This window comes from Bombus pyrosoma, linkage group LG2 (assembly GCF_014825855.1).
Source record: "Bombus pyrosoma isolate SC7728 linkage group LG2, ASM1482585v1, whole genome shotgun sequence".
Taxonomy (NCBI): Eukaryota; Metazoa; Arthropoda; class Insecta; order Hymenoptera; family Apidae; genus Bombus; species Bombus pyrosoma.
The window spans coordinates 6,657,323-6,681,979 of record NC_057771.1 but is presented as its reverse complement, the minus strand read 5'-3'; the positions used below and the strand labels follow the sequence as shown (position 1 = coordinate 6,681,979).

At 30.4% G+C, this 24,657-nt stretch overlaps 5 protein-coding genes across 12 annotated transcripts; 3 read left to right on the top strand and 2 right to left on the bottom strand.

Annotated features, from left to right (window-relative positions):
* The first annotated feature begins 1,395 nt into the window (after nucleotides 1–1,395).
* On the top strand, nucleotides 1,396–9,878 carry LOC122573406. 5 transcript variants are annotated; one of them, XM_043739741.1, is made up of 10 exons: nucleotides 1,396–2,064; nucleotides 2,559–6,179; nucleotides 6,283–6,692; nucleotides 6,849–6,875; nucleotides 6,972–7,109; nucleotides 7,182–7,303; nucleotides 7,371–7,495; nucleotides 7,587–7,870; nucleotides 7,961–8,143; nucleotides 8,230–9,878. In XM_043739741.1, the coding sequence occupies exons 2-10, from the start codon at nucleotides 2,807–2,809 to the stop codon at nucleotides 8,479–8,481; spliced, it is 4,914 nt and encodes a 1,637-aa protein (XP_043595676.1). In that variant the 5' UTR covers nucleotides 1,396–2,064; nucleotides 2,559–2,806; the 3' UTR covers nucleotides 8,482–9,878. The 5 variants fall into 5 exon arrangements, with proteins under 5 accessions (XP_043595676.1, XP_043595666.1, XP_043595656.1 ...); XM_043739731.1 differs by having other exon boundaries at nucleotides 1,398–2,064; nucleotides 2,754–6,179; nucleotides 6,280–6,692; XM_043739721.1 differs by having other exon boundaries at nucleotides 1,398–2,064; nucleotides 6,280–6,692.
* A 1,599-nt stretch (nucleotides 9,879–11,477) lies between these two features.
* On the top strand, nucleotides 11,478–16,306 carry LOC122573536 (caprin homolog). The gene is made up of 6 exons (XM_043740026.1): nucleotides 11,478–11,631; nucleotides 12,591–12,809; nucleotides 12,891–13,238; nucleotides 13,354–14,133; nucleotides 14,218–14,512; nucleotides 14,585–16,306. Exons 1-6 carry the CDS (start codon nucleotides 11,518–11,520, stop codon nucleotides 14,821–14,823), a joined length of 1,995 nt encoding a protein of 664 aa, XP_043595961.1. The 5' UTR covers nucleotides 11,478–11,517; the 3' UTR covers nucleotides 14,824–16,306.
* A 149-nt stretch (nucleotides 16,307–16,455) lies between these two features.
* LOC122573540 (POC1 centriolar protein homolog A) lies at nucleotides 16,456–18,717 on the top strand. 2 transcript variants are annotated; one of them, XM_043740042.1, is made up of 6 exons: nucleotides 16,456–16,694; nucleotides 16,902–17,253; nucleotides 17,343–17,553; nucleotides 17,686–17,885; nucleotides 17,964–18,242; nucleotides 18,314–18,717. In XM_043740042.1, the coding sequence occupies exons 2-6, from the start codon at nucleotides 16,906–16,908 to the stop codon at nucleotides 18,605–18,607; spliced, it is 1,332 nt and encodes a 443-aa protein (XP_043595977.1). In that variant the 5' UTR covers nucleotides 16,456–16,694; nucleotides 16,902–16,905; the 3' UTR covers nucleotides 18,608–18,717. The 2 variants fall into 2 exon arrangements, with proteins under 2 accessions (XP_043595977.1, XP_043595972.1); XM_043740037.1 differs by having other exon boundaries at nucleotides 16,456–17,253.
* A 170-nt stretch (nucleotides 18,718–18,887) lies between these two features.
* LOC122577864 (copper transport protein ATOX1 homolog) lies at nucleotides 18,888–19,869 on the bottom strand. The gene is made up of 3 exons (XM_043749574.1): nucleotides 19,379–19,869; nucleotides 19,223–19,298; nucleotides 18,888–19,035 (listed from the first exon to the last, which is right to left on the bottom strand). Exons 1-3 carry the CDS (start codon nucleotides 19,388–19,390, stop codon nucleotides 18,905–18,907), a joined length of 219 nt encoding a protein of 72 aa, XP_043605509.1. The 5' UTR covers nucleotides 19,391–19,869; the 3' UTR covers nucleotides 18,888–18,904.
* An 875-nt stretch (nucleotides 19,870–20,744) lies between these two features.
* On the bottom strand, nucleotides 20,745–24,580 carry LOC122577858 (SH2B adapter protein 1). Of its 3 annotated transcripts, none has more exons than XM_043749562.1 (6): nucleotides 24,440–24,580; nucleotides 23,907–24,286; nucleotides 22,905–23,785; nucleotides 22,629–22,828; nucleotides 22,294–22,545; nucleotides 20,745–21,243 (listed from the first exon to the last, which is right to left on the bottom strand). In XM_043749562.1, the coding sequence occupies exons 2-6, from the start codon at nucleotides 24,230–24,232 to the stop codon at nucleotides 21,106–21,108; spliced, it is 1,797 nt and encodes a 598-aa protein (XP_043605497.1). In that variant the 5' UTR covers nucleotides 24,233–24,286; nucleotides 24,440–24,580; the 3' UTR covers nucleotides 20,745–21,105. The 3 variants fall into 3 exon arrangements, with proteins under 3 accessions (XP_043605497.1, XP_043605496.1, XP_043605498.1); XM_043749561.1 differs by having other exon boundaries at nucleotides 24,351–24,488; XM_043749563.1 differs by lacking the exon at nucleotides 24,440–24,580 and having other exon boundaries at nucleotides 21,108–21,243; nucleotides 22,210–22,545; nucleotides 23,907–24,234.
* Between the last annotated feature and the right edge of the window lie 77 nt (nucleotides 24,581–24,657).

The following is a 24,657-nucleotide window of genomic DNA, read 5'->3' as shown; positions in this document are numbered from 1 at the left end:
TATATTGCATTTTATAATGTTACCATAATTAGGGATTAATATGGGTGTATTTCACAAAAACCAAAGCTGAGTCGTGTCATGCATCCTATGCTGCCACATACTGTTTATTTATTCTTACAAATAATTGTGTTTATTATTGTTTTAAAATTTTCACAAATATTTTACTTTGATCCATCTGCAAGCGATATTTCATTTCATGAATATTTTCATAATATAGCATATAGTTTATTTATTTACTTTTCATAGGTTATTGTATATCATGTTGCACGTCTTATATTAATCAATGGTTGATATGATGAAGCTACAAAATTTCAAGAATTTAAATTCATAAAAAAATATATTACATGTAGAATAAAGTTAATATTTATAAATTTTCAAAAAAAAAGCTATGATTGCGTATGGAACGTCTAAAATTTATAAAATGTAACTACGTAGATGAATGTGTGTTAAGAGAAATATCTATTGTACGATATCAAAGTAGCTGTGATACCGCCACTGTATTATTAAGATGTATTGAGAGGTAAATTTCGTCGTTTTGTGAATGTTTATTTCTACATTATAAATATTCCTATATATGTTAATGGATTTAAAACATCAATCTTTTTCTTGGTATATTATAATTATATGAACGAAGAGTATGTTCTATAAAAAGTATAAACGAAACAAATATTATTCACCTGGAAATTTACAAACTATTAATGCACAGTGGCATCAGTATACTTTTTACGATATCTGCGATATACTCAACTAAGTGTCTTAATTGTTGAATCCTATTTTTTTCTTTTTTTATATATTATCGGTTAAAGCAATTTGCAATTCGAAATTTCGTAAACTGCCTGCTCACTTTCTCTATAGTAGCAATAATTTGGCAGTTGCCGAGATGAGTGATATCTAACTTAATCAGTAAAAAAACCTTTGAGATCATACTCGGAAGTTACGCTATGAATACTATTATAATATCGATTGTAAATATATTCTTACATTATCATTACAATAAATGTTATTATTATGAATTAGTATTTAGTTAATAACATCCTATTAAGTGACTAATTTCTCTTGTTATTAAAGTATCAAGTTCGTTAAAATATAGAATTACGGTACTGATCAACAAGTTATACATATGATGTACTCATTGTATACGCGTGTGTGTGTAGGTCTCTTAAATCTTATCTAAACTTTTAATTTTCATTTAAGCTGTATATATAATAAGATAAGAAAAATGTCAACAAGTTTAAGGTATATCCTTACTGGTTAATGCAAAAAAATAGCTATCTCAGGAGAAATGAAATTGCTTACAAGTAAGCAAGTTATCAAGGAGGTAGGGTATATCGAGTGGAAAAATGTTCGGTGTTGAGTTTCTTGAAAAATCCCGCCTGTTGATCCCTTTCTCTAATCCTTAGACAGTAGATGGCGCAGTTTATTGTTGATTTCGTTCAAAATGGCGGCCTGTAATGGGCACTACGGGGTAATATTGTTCAATTCCCCGCGATAAATGAGCCTATGCAAAATTAACTCGCCACAGTGTATGTGCGAGTACCGAGTCTAGGGTGTATCCGGAATGTACACTTTTCTTCGAATGGTCAAATCATGTGAGCGCAATCACAGCGCCAGCCGATCGAGTGTCGCGCATTGGCCAAGTTTGTGTAGCCATATTTATTGTGTTATTCGGCAAGACGTTATACTATCTTATACACCGGCAAATGTAATTGATATCCAAGACATATGGCTATTTATTATTAAAGGTAAAATCATCGCTTCAGCATTCGTTTTTAATAAAAAACGTGGCGATTTCATTACCCCTGATGAATGAAAAGCGATTACATGAGTATACATATAAAACATTTAAGGACCTTAGTACAATAGGACATGAAAAGACGCTACATTGAGTTCTTTCCGATTCTTCAAAAGCGGCGCACATTTGTTGTTAGTTTCTTTTTAGACCACTGTTTCTACAGTTCACAAAGGGTGAAACTTGTGCAATGCATTAAAGTTCATATCTGTTTCTCTTGTTATCCTTAGTAGCACACATTGTGTTGTGCGATGCAACGAGGATTTCACGAAAAAGTGAGTATTTTTTTTGTTAAAAATATAATTATGTGCCATTCTAATTTCAATTGGTTAATTTATGTATTTATTTAATTGCAATACTTTAAACAAACAAGTGAAGATTGTGATAAAGAAATTGGTTATATATCCATTGTTGTGATGTATCACTTGACAATTTATATACTAAATGACGTTGAGATGGTGTATTATACAATTGTACAACTTCTTCACTGTATTAATAATACTTGTGCAAATGATATTATTCTTCCTGTCACAAAATCTTTTATTACTTATAAAGCCTAATTTCTAATTACAACAATGTCATATTAGTATTTTAAATAAAAAATCAAGTGTTTAAGTATTTTATACAATACAAAATGCATTATATATATATATATATATATATATAAATAAGCAAAGATAAAAAGAATAAGCAAAATATTTATAATTTATTCTGTATAATACTTATTTTATGTTCGATTAAATTGTATATAAAGACTGTATTTTTCCAGAAAAAGATGGAGGAACTATTATATCATATTGTCAGTCCTAATTATTGGATAAAGGTATATAGACTATATATACAGTGAAAAAGTTTTTGGTAGTTTTTTTCTGTCAATATACAAGAAATAGACGTACAAAAGATTTGACAAAGAGTTGTGTTATGAATGTCAGTAACTATATGTGTAACATTTCTACACACAAAGGCCTGCTGTACGTGGACCAAGCAGGCTAGGCACTACTGTGCCAAGCTTGGGTAATGGATCCCGTTCGTCCGTGGTATGCATCATATAATCGTCTTACTGCAAGTAGTGCTACCAGTACATTTCAATCAACGACTTCAAGCACAAGCAGTGATTTTGTGTCTCATCATTTAGCAACAGCTGCTACTCAAGCAGCTCCTTCAACAACAACGTCACAATTACTTTTACAAGCTGCTCATACAACAGCAACTCTGGCGGGTCAGCCATCTCCATTTAACCCAGGGGGGTTTTTGTCTCCACCCCCTGTGGGATATGATGTTTTTACACCATTGTTTCATCATCCTAATCCTAAGCAAGCACATTATGTTACTCAACATAGACAAGCTCTTGCTCAGGCACAAGTGTCAGTAACAAAACAAAATACTACAACAGAATCTGATATTCCTGTATTAAGAGAAAATTATAGTTCAGCACATCAACCAACGTTTTTTGAACACCAGGGTGCAGCAACGTCACCCACAACATCTACATTGGCTTGGACTCATCAGAACAATACACAATTACCTAGTCCATTTGGTATTTTGCCTCATGAAAGTGTTGTTCCTTCATCTCCAGGACCATCTACCACAAAGCCAGCTAGTGGTGTTTATGAAAATACGTTTAATTCTCAATTTGCTACAACACAAACTATAAATAATTTAAATTCTCAATTATCTACATCTTCTGTTCCTGCTGCAGATTTTAAATCATCTAATTTCCCAGATAATAAAAAAGCAGTAAATGTAAGGCCTCAATCACCAGCAGTAAATGTGAAATCAATAGTATCTACATCACAAACAAACAGCAATCAAAATTTCTTTCAATCAGTACCTACTACATTTAGTTCCGAAACGTTAGCAAATAATTATTCCACTGGAAATGGAAATCAAACTCCAAATGGGAAAGTGCAACCTACTCTTCAACATCAACAATCATGCATTGTTTCAACTACAAATAATGCAACCAATAAAGAGTATAGAATTCCTCAACCACCTGCTAGGTCAGTTGCATCAACGACTATATTTTTAAATACGTCTGTCAGATCTGTGTCTTCTCAAATTCAAGATAAACAGTCCACACGAAATTTTGCTTCACCTCCAAATAAAGCAACTTCTACATCTCAACAGAACATACAAACTAAAGCACAGACAAAAATTTATCCAGAATTAAATACACACAGTAGTGAACATAGACGAAACGAACAAACATCTCATGATAATACTCAATCATCTCCTATCAGCTTTTCCATCATGGATTCACGTGGTTTGAATTATACTGCTGGGAATAATACAAATTGTACAAACACTAGTGGAAAACTCAATAATAATCAAAGAACTCAATCAAATAGCAACTTACAGACTCATTCTCAACAATCACAACAACAACAGCAATTTCATGTTTTAAGCCAACAACAACAGCAGCAGCAACAAACATCATATAGACATTATCTAACAGGATCTACAACTGATCCTGAATACCATCACTCAGGAAGATCAAAATCTGCAACTTCCACTGATTCTGCTTATTCGTCTAATAATTCAACACAAAATGGACCTGATTGTAGTGTTGTTGTACCGAGAAGGCCAAGTCCATTGCAAGCGCATTCGCAAGCAAGTCCATTAGGACATGTTCCAAGCCCTGCTTATCCTATGTATAATAGTCCAATGGCTACTATATCTTCTCCTTCACCTTTACAACAACATACAGAAAATGGAAATCAATGTTCAAGTGGACCACCATATAAAGGAACTGTTCAACAAGTTACCCCACCATCACCATTAGATGTTACTGTACCACGACCGGCGTCTCAAGGTCAAGTTGTTTATTCATCAGTTATTACAAGAGCTTTAGGTACTGCTGAAAATAAAACTAATTATAACACAGATAGCAAAAATTATGATAGACAGCAACAAGATTTTTCACAAACTCAAAAACAAATTTGTTGGGAAAACGATAATCGACAAGCAAATAGTCATAGAAAATTTTCTGTTACTCTATATACTGGTGGAAATTCTGAAGTAAATCCTCAAACCTTGCCAGTTCAACATCAAGTACAACGAGTGTTAAATGTTTCTGATAGACAACAATCATACTTTGACTCCAATCAAGTAACTCTACAAGATTTAAGTAGTTGTAGGGGAGATCCTATGAGTATTGTAAAGAATTTGCAGACATTACAACAAGGTTCTTGTCAAGTACAACAACAACAACAAGCTACTGTGTCTGTTACTCCAACCGAACAACAAAAGCAAGTAGAAGAACGACGCAAAGTAGATACTACAAATAAGAAAAGAAAGAGTTTAGAAAAAAGTGGACATAATTCTTCGAATGAAATAAGTGGAACAACAACAATGACAGAATACCTAAGTAGGATACCACCACCTGCACATCATAATACAAATCAACAGCAACAAAATGGTTATTTTGATTTTGAAAGATGGAATTTGCCTCCACCTCCTGCTAAAATGTTTCCCGGTGCAACAGGTGCTTTCAGTTCACAATCAACTTTGCATCATTCAAATAATTTTGTTGGTACTCCAGCACATCAACATCAATCTTTGATGGTATCTCATCATCATGCTCCACCTCCTATTCCATATTTCCCTGCTTTTCATATTCCACCAAGCCATCATCATTCACACGAATTTCAGTCTTCTGTTGAGATTACTCCTATTGGTTTTGGTGAAAACACAGCAAATCAAAATACTAATTTTAATCAAGATATTAGAGATGATCAACCTAAAGTAATCGTTCCTAACATTGAAGAAGAATTAGGTTTTTTACAACAAAATCAGCAACCAATTCAAACCATGAATATCTTAAATAAAGATTTTAAACAATCTAATAAAGATCCTAATTCAGGATTTATGACAAGTTATTTGAAATTTTTACAAGGGGAAAGAGAACCTTCACCTCCACCTGCAATACGTGGTGGTAGGAAAGCAACTTGGAGCAGGTCAAAACCTTATATTCCTGTAGAACCGAATAGATCAATAGAAAGTTCAACAAATGAAGAAACAGTAAAGATGCAATCAGAAAAACCACCTCCACCTAAAGAAACACCAGTAATTGATTATACTAATGATCCACGCTATTTTCCTTTACCCAAAGAACGGAAGAAGCAGAATTTTGATTCAAGTGATGATGGTTTTACTAGCGATGACGATTTTCTATTTCCGCCTAAAAAATCAGATAAAAAAGTATCAAATACGAATACTTCCAATGTAACAGAAATAATAACTATGAAGCCAGAAGGTAAATCTAAAAAAGGGAGACCAATTAAACCTGGAGGACCAACAGATAGAAAAAGAAGAGCTGCAGCAGCTGCTGCGGCAGCAGAAGCAGCAGCAATTACCACAAGTGGCAAAATTTCCAAAAAGCATGAAGAAGGTAATATGTATATATATATATATCTTTTTTCTTTCCTTTTTCCAAATCAAGACATATTTCGTAATTGAATAATTATATATATATATATATATATTTGTAGTAGATCCTTTACTTTTACCTCCAAGGCGTGAAACATCTAGAAGAAAGGCAAAGGAAAAAACCTCGGTAAAGCAATTTTTAGATCGACAACAGGGTATAGATTATTTTGATAATGATGAAGAACAAGGTGATTCTGATTCTGATCCTGCTTGGACGCCCGCTGTAAGATTAGTTGGAGATGAGGAAGAAAAAAAGAAAAAACGAGGGAGACCTGTTATTACTAAAAAAAGTAGAAAAGTTCTGGAAGAAGATGATTATTTTTCCAGTGATATTGTTATTTCAAAGAAGTCTTGTAGAAAAAAACATGAAACACCATCCAAAACTTCTAATGTTACTGGAAAATTGTCTTGTAAAATAGACGAAAAACTTTTAGCATGTATCAGCGATGAAGATATTGATATTTCACCATTTAAGGTATATAATATAATGATTCTATTATTATATAATTTCGATTCATGTATACCGAATAATACATAAAACCGAACAATACAGATTATAAATATTCATCATATATATATGTATATATGTACCGTAAATTATATTTGTAATATATTCTTATATTGCATGCAGCATCTTGAGGATGAACTAGATGATGTGGTAACTTTTTATATGATTTTATAAAACAAGAACAGTAAATTTTAATGAAATGTTTTAAATATTTAATTTTTTGTCATTCTATCATATGTTTTTCAGTCAGGGGAATTTGTCGTAATCAAGGCAGATTTAGATGAAGAATATCCTCCACTTTGGAGAATAGATGGCAAAACGTTACTGCAAAAATATGAGCCATTTAAATCTAATGGCAAGACTTTATATCGAAACATATCTACGGTAATACATAATAAACTTTTGGAGAATGTTCGTTTATTTCCTATTAATGTATACATATCAATTATGTTTTAGTACTCGGGCTGGGCACCGCAAAATCGGCATATATATCAACAAGTTCCAGTAAAATTTTGGCAACAAGGCAAAACGGAAACTGTAGTAGAGTTCTTGAGAGATGAAATGATTATTGATGATAAGTAAGTTCTTTTTCATTAATATTTGAGAAATACATAAACAAAGAAATTACCACTCTTTCCTTTTTAGCGAATGCATTGACAAATCTATGAAGGACACTGAAAAATATCAAGATAACTTTGAAGTGTATGTTCAGACATTGATTTCACAAGCTTTGGATTCTAATTTTCTTACTGAAATATTTCAAGAACAAGGTATAATTTCTATCCAATATTAAAATAATATTATTATATGTGTATAATTTCCCATACACAGTTTCTATTTAATTACTTTTGATCCGAGCAGATGATTATTTCTTATCAAACGTTAAGACTGTTGATGAAGTAACAGAAGAAAGGAAACAGCGGTTTTTGTCTACAACAAAATGGCGTTCAAATGTGATAAATGCAATATCAACTTGGCCATGTCTTAACGTTCTTAAAGATTTACCATTTACTGAATATAAAGGAAAGTCGTGCGCTGGGTGCCAACAGCATAAGATTCATGCTAGAGTTCTATTGTATGGTCAACCATATAATGCAACTACATTGGAAGGTTCTCCGCCTGACCCAAGGATACCTCAAGAAAAGGTATTTAAATTATTTTTCCTTCATTGTTCATCTTTTAATAAATACTGTTAAAAGTTTATTGCTATAATTCGCTAATCATTTAATTCTTAGGACTTTTTATTATGTCGAGTATGTCAAGCAAAGGTAGCTCTATACAATAAAGTAGCACATCAAAAGTATTTGACGTTTTTGGAGTGTGCAAGAAGGGTTGCAGATAAGCGAGTAGAAGATCCTCTTAAAGATACCACAATAATATTAAACGAATTATTAGCAGATGAAACATGGTTAAATCAAGTAAGTAAATAGTAAATATTTTGTTGAAAAGCTTTATACTGCTTGAAGGTTAATTATAATAATTAAAACAATATGATTTTTTTCAGTTATTTAAGGAAGTTAGGACAATCTGGGCAGAAATAGATAATTTGGAACATCAAGCAAAAATAAAGTCAAGTTCAAGATCAACAATATCTTCCACAGTGAATAGTGCAGAGGAAACAAATGAAAGTGTTTCAACAACGCAATCATCTGGAATGACTGCTAATATTTCGGATTCACAGGTGCCTACACAAAAAACCGAAAGGAATTCTGAAACAGTGTCTTGCGATGTGCAAATGAGCAGTATACCATCTTAGTGGTGCTACAATAATCAATATTGGTTTCATTTTATACAATACCTGAAGACCATTAAACATTTAGTGGTATATCAATTTAATGGACATGAAGTTAATACCAGTCTTGAGACCAAACAATTAAGTATTGTATTTTGAGGATGGTAAATATTTAAATTGGGTTAATACAATACGCTGTGACACATGGTGAAGATGAGTATTAATGTGTAATCAGGAAATTGCAGTTATAGTGATAAATAGTAGTGAACGACGAGGTAAGTAAAAAGGTGACTTGCGTATAAACATCAGACATATGTAAAATATTCATCCCCGCGTAAGAATTAGAAGTGAGCCCGAACTTTGCCATTGTAATAGCATGATAATAGAGATTTACGAATGTTTGTGTGCATAGACATTTAGTTCTAGCATTTGTATCGTGATAATCTTATGTAATAACAAGGTCTGATACATTAAGATCTGAAGAAGAAAGATGAAAGACAAATGATTTTAAAATATAAAGTGATAAGATATGATATATAAAACATCACGACCTTCTGTAATATATTTACATACATCACACTCTCTATACTTATGAAGGTCTGTTTTCTGCAAAGTGCAGAAACTGTTATACTGTTTGTTCCTGTAATTGTAATTTCTAAATTCATTGTGAATTTTCTTTATAAAGTAGCTTACATCTATCTTTTTTTAATGATTTGACAAATTTTAAGGATATTTATATGCATGTTAATTTGTATATAAACAGATCATGTAACTACAAAATTTACACATATAAAATACGTTCAAAATATTCAGAAGTGTTCCAAAATAGCGTTATCTTAATAAAATGTTTCATGGCGAATGCAATATTTTGAAAACGTGCATTGTTTTACATATAGAAATCATTAGAATTTTGTAGAACATTTGTATATAAAAATAGTTTTAAGAAGATTAGGAATACGTCCTATGCACTTTTAGTTCATCATGTGTTGATATGGAAATTTGATCAACTACATGTATTATATCTTCCATTGTAACAGCTTAATAATTCAGTACCAAGTTTCTAAGTTCTTCCATTCTTCCATCTTAAAATAACTTTTACAGAATAATTCCATTCTCATTTTACGAAATATGAACAAAATATTATCATCATTTTAGATCATTTATTTTTGTGAATAATCTTGTAACTTGCAACATGCGCATATTATGTATGAAGTATGGATGAATATTGCATAAAAAATGTATCTATTTTCATAAAAATTCTGGTAATATCAGTGCTTTAAGATCTCTGATCTAATGGGCGAAATTACATTTTTTACTACTTATCCTATAATCAGAGTTTACATCATATCTTCCTTTTCAAATCTTACATAATAGTCAATGAAAAGTAAACAAATTGTTAATAAAGAACATATAAAATTGAATCAAAATTTGTTTTTCTTATTTGGAAGCGTCTAAGTTTCTAATATATCTTTCAAAATTTAATAATTATGATAGAATTTTATTTTATTTAGTAATTACGTAAATTTAATGATGTAACTATTAAAACAAGCTTTACTTTATTAGAATATTGTCAAAAATTTTGAAATATAAATATATTTTGTCATTATGGACGCTTCTATAGATATCTATCAATATTTAGTAGAAAATTAAGAATAAAGTAATAATTGCTAACAATTTTTCTGTATATTAAATGTTATACTCCAAATTATATTATTATTATGTTAAAATAATTATTGTTTCATTTTTATTATAGTGATTATTATTATTATTGCTTAATTCTTAAGTTTTCGATCTGTTCTTAGCTTTGTTAAGAAAAAAATTCTCTAAATATGAGAGTGGTGATATGCGTGTGTGGCGCGATGTATTTTTCAAAGACGATATATCAAATTATATTTGTAAATTATAAAAATATGATGGTAAGAACAGAGAGGGGGGCGATGACTGCTATGATAAAGCTATAGAGTTTTAGACATCTTTCATATGCTACAATAAATTGAAATTATTGTATTAATGATTGTCGTCGGGTTACCGAGTTGTATAATAAATTATTTCAGAAAATTATTAACTTGAAACCTAAAAATGCGGGCATTTGGTCATTGACGCAATAATAATAAAGGAATGTATACAGTTACAAAATATTTTCTTTTTAGCAAATGTGCCATGCAATATTTCATATCGATAAAGAAGCCGGTGCTATATATACATATATTTATTTATCGTCCAAATTATGCAATTAACAATATTTCAATCGTTTCAGTTGAAAATGCATGAGAGCGTTGTCAGTCATTTGTTTCTACGAAAGTAACAAAAATTTATAAATTAAAATATATATAGCACTAGCTATAAAATGTTATTGCCAACAATGTAGAAGTTAATATTGTTATATTGTATTCTTTTTAAAACAGAAAAGTGTATGTTTATTTGTTCAATTGTAAACTTATTAATTTCTAAATCATGATGAAGATCAAGCATAGTCTCTTAATCATGAGGTTACAGTATTTCTGTTACTACGATTTAAAAATGAAGATATGATAAAAAAAAATAGCGAAATATTACTTGGGTAATTTATGTTTTTATTAATCCTTTTTTCAATAAAATGACAAATTTTACACAACATATTGTTAAATTGTCTACCTCTACTATTATATAATGCTCATTGAATACATGGTTTTATAAATTTCTATTTTTAATTGTTTATTTTATATGTATATATTTATAAATGCTTAAAATGTATTTTATAATATGAAACGATAAATTTAGCTAATTGTTTCATATATTGTTATTACAAAATATATACATAGAGATAATATTATTAAAGAAAATTTAATAAACACTTTTTATTTTGGTAGAACTATAATATTAATGACAAAAATATATACTATTGTTTTATAATTTACATAGTTTTGATGTAAAGGGTTCTAAAAAAAATTGTTACAATACTGACGTAGAGGTTAAGTACAAGATCAAAATGAGCATGCGCTTATGTTCGCTTCTCTTTCTCCGTTCCCCGCAACTCCGTTACTATTCTGATTTCCAGTTCGCGTTTGTTGCCCGTGAAGGATGCCTTCTGCCAACCCTAAACTAGAAAAACAGGCCTCTACGGAGACCGTAGAACCTATACGCCAAGCAATTATCGTTATCGAGCATAAGATACGGAATCTTGAAAAGCGTAAGGTAAGTACTTGTATAATATATACGTAAATAACGACAAGAAAATTATCTGTCAGTTGATAGCTTTTACGGTGCAATCCGCCATGATTGGATACGCCATGTGCTCACGCTTGAGATTTCATAGGTATCTGATGATTATATTATGATGAATTAGCCCTTGTTATTACGTTTTCGTGCTGAATCTTTTTCATTTAAGTTGAATTAAGGCGAAATTAATTTTTTTCCTACGATCGAACACCTAAATTCCCAATCGTGAACCTCGTGTCATGGCGGTATCTTCTAAAGATGTGCACAAAACTTTACGTGACACGCTTACGAGCCGCTACCGGTAAATTACATTGTGTAATGATATCTTTTGTTTAATATAATGTTAAAAATCTAAATATGAAATTCATATACATGTATTACATTTTACTGTAAGAAATTCTTTATTTGCCCTCGTTTATAGTACTTGCGTGAATCAGTTTTCTGGAACCATACAACACTATAAGAAATTATGAACCAAATTTAGTTTCTTTTTTACATAAAGAGTAGATACATATGTAAATTTTTATTTAAAGTTAACAATTATTTAGATATAACATTTTTTTATGTATATTATCGTTATTTTAAATTATGTATATGTATGCGCACACACACGCGTGTATATATAGGGCATATGTAATATGATGTATGATGTGTATCACTGGAAAATAATAATAAATTGATATTCTTTGTATAAATTACTTTTATTTATTTGTGTGTGAGCGTGTCTGTGCCCTTATATATATTTTTTAAATAGTATATTATATGCTTATATTAATATTGATATGCTTATGATATGCTTAGTATATGATATGTTTGTATTATATACATATGTATTATATGCATACAATAATTTTCCATTATATATGATTAATTTTATTGTTTATATTACTATATTTTAGAAATACAGTAAAATTAATAGCATATGTTACATTTAGGGAAAATTAGAATCATATAGGGATCTGCAGAAGAATGGAAGGGAACTAAATGCAGATCAGAAAACAGCAGTAGCCAAATATGACGAAGTGTTACAAACATTGGATATTACGAAGGAACTGTATAAGCAAATTGTTGGAATTGCACAGGATGCAGTCAAACAGCAAAAAAAATTGGCGAGGAAGGAAGCTATTGAAAGAATGCAACAAGATATTGCAAAGGTATAACTTAAGTATGATTTTATAATATAAGTAACTTGTATCAGTCTATTAAATGTTTGCAATATTTACTAATTATCTCAGGTGAGAGAAGTTCTTCTTATACAAGATGCACTAATGAACATGGGTACAGAATCTGTTAGAGAAGATTTTCTTGCTGGAAAAAATGGTGCTGTAAAATTATCAGAAGAAGATTTAAAATACTTGGACAGCTTGTACAATGAAGTTATGATGAAACATCATAGAGAAGAAAATGAACCAACATTCCTTCAACAAGTGCAGAAAGTAGCAGAACATTATGTAGCCATTGTTGATGGAAAACAAAGAGAGGTTGTTGGTACAACTTACAACAAACTAAAGGAAATTATTACTTCCATTAATCAGTGTGGCTATTTTGATCAAGTTCATGAAACTGAAGCTGTAGTAGAAGAAGTAAGTCAAGCATATTTATGTATTTTTTGCATTTTAATGATTAATTTATGTAAAACAAAATATAATTAAACAAATGAGAAATGTATTAAAAAATATTTCATTAAATTCTTCACAGGTTACAGAGGCAGTTGCAGAAACACAAATATCTGAAACACCTGTGCAAGATCAAGTCAATGAAGAATATAATACCAATGACAGACACATTCCACCTGAATCCATGATTCCAATTCCTAACTTCCCAGTACAAGTCGCTCCTCTCCCTGTTGTTTCTGGCACTACACCAGTTTCTGGCCCCATTCCTGTAGTTGCACAACCCATTCCACATCCAGCTGCACCAGTTGAAACATCTTACTACACAAATGCAACAGGATTTGTTCCACAACCGCAACCACAACAACAAGCCCAACAAACTCAACAACAACCACCACAAGCTCCTAGAATTAATGACGTTATAGGCACACCAAATTTCTTTTTCTTGCAAGAATCCGAACTTGATTCACCAGATGTTACATCACAAGCACCGATTGTTTCACACATTCCTGCTGCTGTTAATGCACCTATTCCTTCACAAACATTTACAAATCAAAACTTTGCAAATGCACCAGTAGTAGCACAACCAGTCATATATCAACATCAACCACCACAGGATATGTCCCACATTCCTGGATTTGCTAATCCTAACCCACCTCCACCTATTCCAATGCCACCCTCTCATCAGCAACCAAATATGCAGTATAGTCCTCAGCATCCTACCAATTTTCAACAGCAACCCCAACAACAACAACAACAGCAGCAGCAACAACCACAACAACAAGCTCCTTCACAACAGATAACACAACAAGCGCAAAACCAGAATTTTGAGCATCAACAAGAGAGCCAACAACAACCTGCTGAAGTATATTACGAATATTATATTACCAGTAATAAAATATATCATATTTTATAATAATCAGAATATTAAAATAATAATTTTTTCCAGGAAAAAGTTGAAGAAAATCAAGATGAAACAACAACGGCACCAGAATCAGAAATTGAACAACCTACTGAATCTGTTGATTGGTGCCAGATGACTGAAACTAACGATTGGAATCAGACAGATCAATCACAACAATCTGCTCAAGATTCACAACAGGCACAACAACAAACATCTCAGCAAACTTGGGGTGATCAACAACGTAGTGGGTATAGAGGTAGGGGTGGAAGAAGAGGCAATTCTAATGGTTACAATGGAAGAGGTAGGGGCGGTTATCAACAAAATGGACGCGGAGGACAAGGTACAAAATATTAATATTATTATTAGCCGACAAAATTTAATACATTTGATTAAATAATAATTTTGTACTTAGGAACATATTATCGTAATGATAGCAACTATCAAAATGGTTATCAACAACGATCTTGGGGGAATAGCGAGGGAAATAGCGGTTACAATTCTGGTTATAAAAGAGGTGGCGGTGGATCAAGAGGTGGAGGTCCACGAGGTGAGCGTGGTATGGATAGAGGTGGTCGAGGACAGTTTCGCGGCCAAAGGGGTGGGAATCGTGGCGGTTATGCGCCTCGTGGTAAACCCCATACGCAGCAGTAATAAAAATGCGATAGAGTAATACACAGTGAAACAAATAATGTTGTAAGATCATAATTCAATTGTCTATTTACGAAAAAACCTAAGTCGTATCCTTAATACGTACAAATACTTTGAAAAAATAATGCACCGAGTCGTATACACGAATTTTAGTATGTAAAGTAGCAATTTCAACGTTCCAGGTCGTTATTTGATAGACCTTGTAAATGATTAATTAATAATATTCATACATATTAAGTAAATAATATTAAGAAAAAATATTGATACTTATATAAGTTTACATTTTTAAAATGTTGCATTTAATTAATGTGATAAGAAAGATTGATTTTGGGAAAAAGATATTTTGGTACATTTGTTTGCGGCTTAGGATATTTCCTAAATGAGACATTGAATACAAAAATTTTGCATTTGAATTTGGTATCCACAATTATCAAAAGAAAGATCTATTAACATTAATGAAAAAGTTATGCAGACGTAACATTGTGATATAAGAAAAGATCAACCAAATTTAGAAGCGTGAACCCACCATGCAAGTATTATTGTGTTGTGACAGAAGGCAGTTTTCACAGGGCAACAACAGCTGATCAACAAAGATTAGAAAAATAATTTTATTATAAAAAATATAAAAAAAATGAGAACTCATACAAGCATTTCACGCAAAGACACAAGGATGTATTTAACGAATAACGTTAAAATGATTACACAAATAGATGAACTGCACGACCATCTCTTTGTCTTGCGGCGCATCGTTCTAGAGAATTTTTTAAGATACCAGAAAAAAGAGGATACAGTGAGCAATGCCTTCTAGTGCTATATATCTTCTTGACTTCATATTCCATTTTCGGTCTATGAATCTGTGAAGTATTTAGAAAGTTAAAGTTGTCGAGATTTAGTAGTTGGGAAAATGAAAGATTAACGTAATACATGAATACATAAAAATGTTTTTCATGAAACGTGTTTCATGATTGCTACTAATTACGTCGCTCCCTCTTCTGTTTTTTCTGTGTGATTCCAAAATTCTATACGGTCGCCTACGCAGCTGGCCAAGTAAAAGAGATTGCAGTGCAATGTCAAGTTTATGAAGCAACATTACCTGATTTTTTTATCGCAAAATATATATGATTATTTTTAAAAATAAAAAAAAGCGATAGTGCGGAGCTTTAGCATGTAAGTTGAGTGTACAATTACTGACTAGAGGCAAAGAAAGCGCATTTGAAGAGTGCGCTATTGACAAAAGCCACGCTCACACCGCCAAACACGTGATGAGGAGTACCGTATTGTATTTCGTTTGTATATTTGTGTTTAATCACCTCCATCTACAGTTATGTTCAACTATCCTATGAATACCTATGTATCTTCCAAATAAAGATCTAATTCAACCCTGCTAACTAGCCTACCTATCGTACTCATTGTCAACATGAGAATCGTTTCATTCTTCAGCTTGTTCTCAAATAAAAAAATCGAATAAAGTATTTGATTAATCATATTTTATTAACAGTGTGTACTCTTTGTTGCTTTCTCTTTTTCTTTTTTGCTTTAAATAAAATTATGGAATATTTGTAATATTGTTTTAGGACGTACTATTGTAATTGAAGTAACTATTTGAATTTCGCGCTTTCCAATGCCTGAGTGACAGTACTTTAACTGATTAATGTAGTGAAAATTCGTTTCAAATTAAACATGGTTAAAATCTTGTAATATTTGGTATATTACATTTAAGTTGATATATAGTGTTTGTGCAAAATATTATATCTCAATATTTATAATAGAACTGTATATACATGTTTTATATATTGCGGATATAACAAAATGCAAGTGTATCTATGAAACGATTATAATACGGTTATTACGACAATCAATGTGATTAAACAGAGGTAGTCACCGTATTTTTTTTAAATTCATTAAGATTGAATCAATTATTTAATTTAAAATATACGTATTATTATTAAGGCAATATATATAGTACTGAATACTTTATATGTACGCTAATTAGTGCATTTAGGTTAAGGATATTAATAATTTTTCTAATACTATGTGAAAATATTTTGTTCGAATTTTACACAATTTATTTATTGTATTAGAACGATGATCAGAACTGCTTGCGATCCTACAATAGAAAAACACTTTAAAGGTCATGAAAATACTATCACAAGCTTATGTTTCCATCCTGAAACTACTCAATTAGTATCAAGTAGTTCAGACAAAAATATAATATTATGGAATTTGAAAGAGTCTGTGAGAGCTTACAGATTCCTTGGGCATAAAGATGTAGTTTTTGATGTCACTTATGCACCATCAGGCGAAGTCATAGCTAGTGCTTCCAAAGATAGATCTGTTAGAATTTGGGTACCTAAAATAACAGGACAATGCTTAGATTTTAAAGCACATTCAGGATCTGTTAGATCAGTACAATTTAGTCCAGATGGGGAAAAGGTACTTATATTTTATATGATGATAGAAATGATAACTTACTTTAATACATATTTAAATTTATATGCATATATGTATGTTTTTATAAATAGTTACTTACTGCATCAGATGACAAAAGTGTTAAATTATGGATGGTGTGTCAAAGAAGATTTCTTATGTCATTTACATGTCACACGAGCTGGGTCAGATGTGCTAGATTTTCTTCTGATGGTAGACTTATAGTCTCTTGTAGTGATGATAAAACAATAAAATTATGGGATGTCACAAGTGGACAATGTATTAGAACCTTTAATGATATAAAAGGTATATCCTATATTTATATTAAGAGCTATTAGAAACTATTAGTTCTTCTTTCTTTCTTTCTATGCATGTTTAAAAAATGTATCATATTCTATTAAAAATGTTTAAATACAAGTTCTCAAACATCTTTACTAGCTTATTCTACACATGTGGAGTTTCACCCAAGTGGTTCTGTTATTGGGTCAGCAAACATAATTGGCTGTGTGAAATTATATGATGTACGTACTGCTTCTTTATATCAACATTATGCAACTCATAAAGATTCAGTAAATATGATAAAATTTCACCCAAAAGGAAACTTCGTATTAACTGCATCTGATGATTCAACAATGAAGGTATATTGGATTCTTTTTTATAATAATAATTAATTTAGTAACATTTTTATATTGTATTTATTAAAAACTATAAAATAGGTTTTAGATTTATTAGAGGGTCGCCCAATTTATACACTTAAAGGTCATGCAAATGGTACTGGTGTAACATCAGTAACATTCTCTTCTAATGGAGAATTTTTTGCCTCTGGTGGTACAGATCATCAATTATTAACGTGGAAAACAAATTTTGATAAAGATGATGTTGCTAGAAAAATGTCTCGGCATTTAGTTTCACCTGTTAAAGAATCAGAATCAAATATGAAGGAAGAAAAATCACATAAAGATGATGATATATCTGGAGGAGAGGAAGAAGTAGAAGTAACTATTATTTTGAGATTTACAATCTATTCATATAACATTTTATAACTTAAAATATTTTATTGTCTTAGTCATTACATGAGAAATTTGATACTATAAATTTAAAAAATGGAAGACTTCGTTGTGAAGTACCAGATACTGGAGTATTAGATGGCAATATAGAATATAAAGTCATAAATATGAGAAATCAAAGACCTTTTCAAGAAGGGCGTATTGTGAATATATCACACTTATCTAAAGAATCACCTGGTACATGTTCTAGTAAAATAGTAGATGCACTTAATGAGCAAGTACAATCATTAAGTGATGCTGTTACCATTTTAGAACAACGTTTGTCAATACTAGAAGAAGAATTAAGAAAATAACTTTTCTGTATTTTATTTATAAAATTATTCAATTATATAATTGAATAGTAAATATTTGTAAGATGTATATTTAAATTGTACTTAATATGTATCTTTTAAGGTTAATTATTTCAAAATATAATACAAATTTTTAAATTAATTTATCAATACAGTGTTATAAAAATGAATTTTAGGTATACCCTTTTTGTAAAATTTGAGACTTTAATGTAAAAAGCTACATACAATACAATAATTTTGTAGGAGAATGAAAATATAAATTTTAATATAACAAAGAGTAACATTAAATCTATAATATAATTATTTTTTTATTCCTAAAAATTGACATGACTTTCCAGTTTTCTTAATAACTTGTAATATTTCATCAGAAGGAAGTGCAGATGTTACAGACACCTTGTTTCCTTGTAGATCTATTTGCACATTGTTAATACCTAAAAATAAATTCTAAATCAAGCAATTTTTTAATGCAATAACATTTCCATATGTTTTTGGTATTTGACATTCTTTGTCATACAATTTAAATTAATTATTATATGTTTAGTAAGAAAAAAATTAAAAAGTAAAATACTTCCAAATTTAAGTAAAATATATAAATATATGATAAACTTGAAACCATACCTTCCTTCTTATTAAGTACATTTGTTACAGCGGTGGCACATCCTTCACATGTCATTTCTACATTAAATTCGTGCACCTTAAATTTGTATTGTTTAACTAATATGCTACTAATTGTAAATTAAAAATTTAATTATTATAAATTAGTAATTTCATTACCTGAGATGCCATACTGATAATCGTTTGTATTTGTTAAATCAACCTAGAACGATATATCAATTGTATAATTGTGTACTGTATCGCAGACAGAAACGAGCCTTTTTTATTGAACCGGAAATAACTCTTATCTAGTACTTAAAATGATAATATAATAGCAGTAGCTATTGGATGTTTAACAAGTATTCAGAGAATTACTTGTTTTCAATGACGTATTTATAACAATGGCTGGTGTCATTTTTATTAACCTATATGACTAATGCTGAATACCATAATAAAAAATAATTTTTTCATTTCAATAATAATATATTTCGTTATACAAGAATTACACGGGATTTAATTGATAGAACATAGATATATTTTGCAATTTTTCAGATAAGAAGGTTAATGTGCGGATGATAAATCTGATTACCATAAAATATTTACCTAGAAGTTTACTAATTTAAAAGAAACATGATTTCTTTAATAATATAATGCACTAAAAATATGTATCATAATTAAATAATTTAATTTTTATGCCTTTTTGTTTATGAAAATTTAACATATTTTTGTACATATGTATTCTAGTAATAAATTCAGTTCAATCACCTCAAAGTTTAAATGTAATCTTATTAAGTACACCATTTTTTTAAATATTGAATTGTTTTTATTAAAGATAAATACTTTTTCTCTCTTTCTCTCCCTCTCTTAAAAGTTCACATTTAGTATCAATATAAGTATTAATATAATCATACATTTATCTATAATTTAATTTTGCACATTCTAACTTTTATATGCATATCAATTTAATAATACTCTCTTACATTAACATTTACCATAAAATATAGTGATATATTTTAGAATAACATATAATTATATAAGTTATAATGCATTTTAATTTTATTTAGATTGAACTTTGTGATTAAATCATTGAGTTAATTATTATGACTGAATTATTTATATATAACACATAGACTCTCTCTCTAATTTTCTGACTTCTTTAAATCAAACTTTATTGGTATGATCTATATATAAGTATTATTTAACAATATATTCTACAATTCATATAGGAGAAAGGATAGTCACAGTAAAGAGATTGTCTGTAATAGTTTTATATATAAAACAAGACTAACTTTCATATACATTTACATGTTTTTTTTATATATATTCTTACGTAAGTACATACACTTAAGTAAATTAATTGGTATAATGGACTATGTTCTATAGTTTCAAAATATTTCCTAAATTACTTCAATAAAATAAAGACAAAGGCTGTGGTCTTTTAGTTTTATGATATTTTAAATATTTTATAATACTTACAATGTTTATTATGATTTATATGATAATTTGAGCTGATATATCTGAACGTGCAGAGAATACAACTGATACAATCTTGTTATAAATTTCATTGAAATTTTTAAATAATTTATATACATCATTTTAAAAATGATTTATAAAGCAATTATATTTCGAAGATTATGTTTTGATCCAAAAATTGGGTAAAAACATGTTAATAAATATAGTTGTTGAAAACGTCATCTTGCAAGATTGGAAAAGTTGGAAGCAGTTGATTTGAAAAAATACATTGTTTACATAGGAGAAATAATACACTTTTGTATAACACTTTATGATAACAATAATAACTTCAACTTAAAATTATCTTGCTTTGTAGGATAAGTTGATGGGGAAATTATTTAATCTAAAGGACCAACTGGGTTGTAGCCTGATGGTAGAGTATTATGAATCCATCGTCAAAGAAAACTATAAGTATTTTGAATTGCTCTACCACTAGATGATGATGAACTTTGTTGTTCTGTAACGTTGTTTTGTTGTTCCAGTCTTTCCAGTGATTCTGTACGTGTTCTTATAGAACCGCCATATGTGCGTACCTGTATATTAACATATACACATTTATTATGTTTAATTTAATTAATTTATATTTTATCTTAAATTTTCTGGATTTGTAAGAAAATTCTATATAGTAATAAATTAATTATTCGTCCTTTCAGCCATTAAGATGAACCAGAAATTTTAAGAATACTGTACACATAAAAGCGAGCTCCTTGTCCCACGGTCATATTTATTGAGCACCATTGTCTCTTATATTAATAAAACTCTTTAATGCTAAGAGCTATAGACGTATTCCAATTTTGAGAATTGTTTCCAATACTAATTACATATATATATATATATATATACACATACATACATACATACATACATACACACGCGCGCGCGCGCGCACATACACACGCACCCACATATATATATATATATATATTTATTTCGACTCTGTTAAATTTCCACATTCGGATTGAAAGTTTGGTAATATATACATTTGACGTGAAATTAATAAAAAGATATTATAAATAATAAAACAGTAACATTAATTTAAAAGGCAATTATTCTAACTGAAATAATAAAATTGTAAGAATGGAAACCTTGCATCAATTTATTTTGAAGGTGAGACAACAATTTTTTTGATAAATCATAACAAAAGAAATAGTAAATATATTAAATTATTGAAGAAATATTCTCATAGAAAATTCTTGATTTTAAAAAATGATTTAAAAAAAACAAATGAAAGAAAATATATTCACATATGTAGTATAAATTATCATTTCTGTATGTATGTGTATATGTATACAGAATATATATGTATACAGAAATGATAACTTATACTAAAAAGTATATTTATATACAGTGATAATTAAATATTTATAAAATAATCCGAATATGGACCTACATGAAGTATTAAAAATTGATACCTTTATAATGATATAAATATCAATTTAGTATGGTATATATCACCAGCTGTACGAAAAATGGGTGCATCATTTTATTTATTTACTCACTGTCTGTAGATTAGACTTCAGACTGTGGGTGTTAGCCACTCGCGTTCACTCAAGAGGAGTTAGACTTCCACTGCTGACTCTTACTTCTCTTGGCTCTGGAGCAGCCGGGGGTCTCCTTTCTTGTAACTGTTGTTGATTTATTCCAGATGCATTATGATGTCCTGACCGTGTTGCATCAGTCGCCACAACAAATTCTGTGAGAGTGACATCTGCTGTTCCACCGGATTCAAGAGGTATGGCATTCCGACGAAAGTGTTCAAGCATATCATATATAGCAGGAAAACAAAGATGCTGAACACGACAATGTCCCTGGTCGTTTAATGTCATACGCAAATGCTGCAGTAAAGGTGAAAAATGAATTATTTTAGATGACTATAATTAAATTTAAAATAATATAATTAAAGGAAATAACATATTACCTTTGCTCTGCCTTGAAAATTAAAAGTTAATACAAATTCCCCTTTTCTTGTTTCACTCTGTCGAACAAGAAATACACCATGACCATTAGCAGCACTATGTAAAACAAGCTGTGCTGCATCTGATCTAGGAAGAGTCCCATGAAACCATGGATATTCTCTTAAACTGCTAGATAAATCTAATTCACCATCATTTGCATTCACTACAACAATATTGAATTATTTATAACATACAAGGTATATGATCTTAAAAAGTACTTATAAATAAATTTATCATACTTTGTTCAATATCCTGTTGCGATGAACATAATTCCAGATTACTATTACTTCTTATACGTAGTCTAGGAGGTATTTCTGGAGGATTGCCACCTATTTCATCTCCATGTTCATGGGATGTAGATCGGGAACTTTTACTTGTAGAATTAGTTCTTAATCTATCTCCTTCACTACCAATAGCTAATGAACCATGTCCTAAGGAATCTCCAATAACATCTGTTCCAGAACTAGGATTAACAGAACTTTGTTGTACTGTGCGCATACAATATTTAATAGTAGCTAACCATGATCTCATATCATTTGAATCATGAGCTTCTATTACAAATTCCATATTTTGTGTTTTCAATACAAAGGTATTTTCATGATCTGGCATTTCTAATGCAGTTGTTTCCCTGGCTTCAGTTATTGCAGAACAAAAGACACCACTACGTGGTTTTACTGCTTTTGGAGGAGAATAAAATTCTAACATATATCCACCAATTGCTTTTATTAAGGCCAGTCTAGATTTCTCCCATTTTTGAGTTCCATCAATATTTTCTCCCATTAAGGAATTAACAATGCCTTCTTTTCTACATTCCACCACAATCTTTGAAAGTTTAGCTTTTGAATGCTTATCTCTACGATGTTCACTATAAGACAACTCCACTTCATCACTTTGTTGCTTATGGAAGAAGCTTTTGCCCTTTTTAAGCCCTTTAAAGGATAAGCGGCGGAAAAATGGTTTGTGTGCAGGCTTTGGCGATATTGCATCTCCATCATGTTCAGAGTAATCACTGAATTCTTCATGAGATGATATACGAATAGGAGCATTGTTGTTTTGGCTTACAACATTAACATCTCTATCATTACTTGCTATATGCCTTGTGTCATACAAAGATGGTGATCTGGTAAAGTAATTAAAAAGATTTATAAAATTTTTATACATTATTTTTATAATAGTGTACATATTTCAATGACTTAAAAAAGTTATAAAAACAAATAGAACATATCCTTATTACGGCATACCTAATCGTACGACGTAGGTATTCGCTTTCAAAGTGTTCACAAAAGCTTTCGACAAATTTTCTTAAAAAATCACGATGAGAAAGATTCGATCTTGCACTTTCTGGTAAATTTAAACTGACGTAGGTACAAAAGGCCTTAGCAAAATCAGAAGCCGAAGCGCGGGCGTGTCTCTCACAAAATTCTATCCAACCAGGTGCAGCTTCAGGCGACACGGCAACCGCCGGTGCCGTTGTTGTTGTCGGCGTAGCCGTCGTCGTCGTTGCCGTTGTTGTTGATATTATTGTACTCGTTGTTGGTGTCGCCGCAGTTATGGTATAAACACTCATTACCGGCGTGTGCCTCACCAAGGGGGCTAAAGACCTCCCCCTGCCACTATACAACTACCGCAAAATTCTTAATACAATTGCAATACTCTATGTATAGAAAGCACACGCGCATACATACATATATACATATATCGAATTTCTTCGTATGTATAGACCAAATACAAGACAATGTACTACTGGATATTGTTATTTTCTGAGTGTAATTACCGGTGCAGTGATTCAACAACAGAATCCACTTGCTTCAGGGAAAGATGAATAGATATTATTCCCTCCAAGTAATTGACCTTTCTTTTTTATCGTTCTTTTCTTTTCCCTTCGCAGTGAATTTCCGTGAAACGAATAACAATTGTTTTAACAAATTATAATTCGTCGGTGCATTTTCGGTTTTTTTTTTCTATTCGTGTAACCGGTATCTGACTCTCATG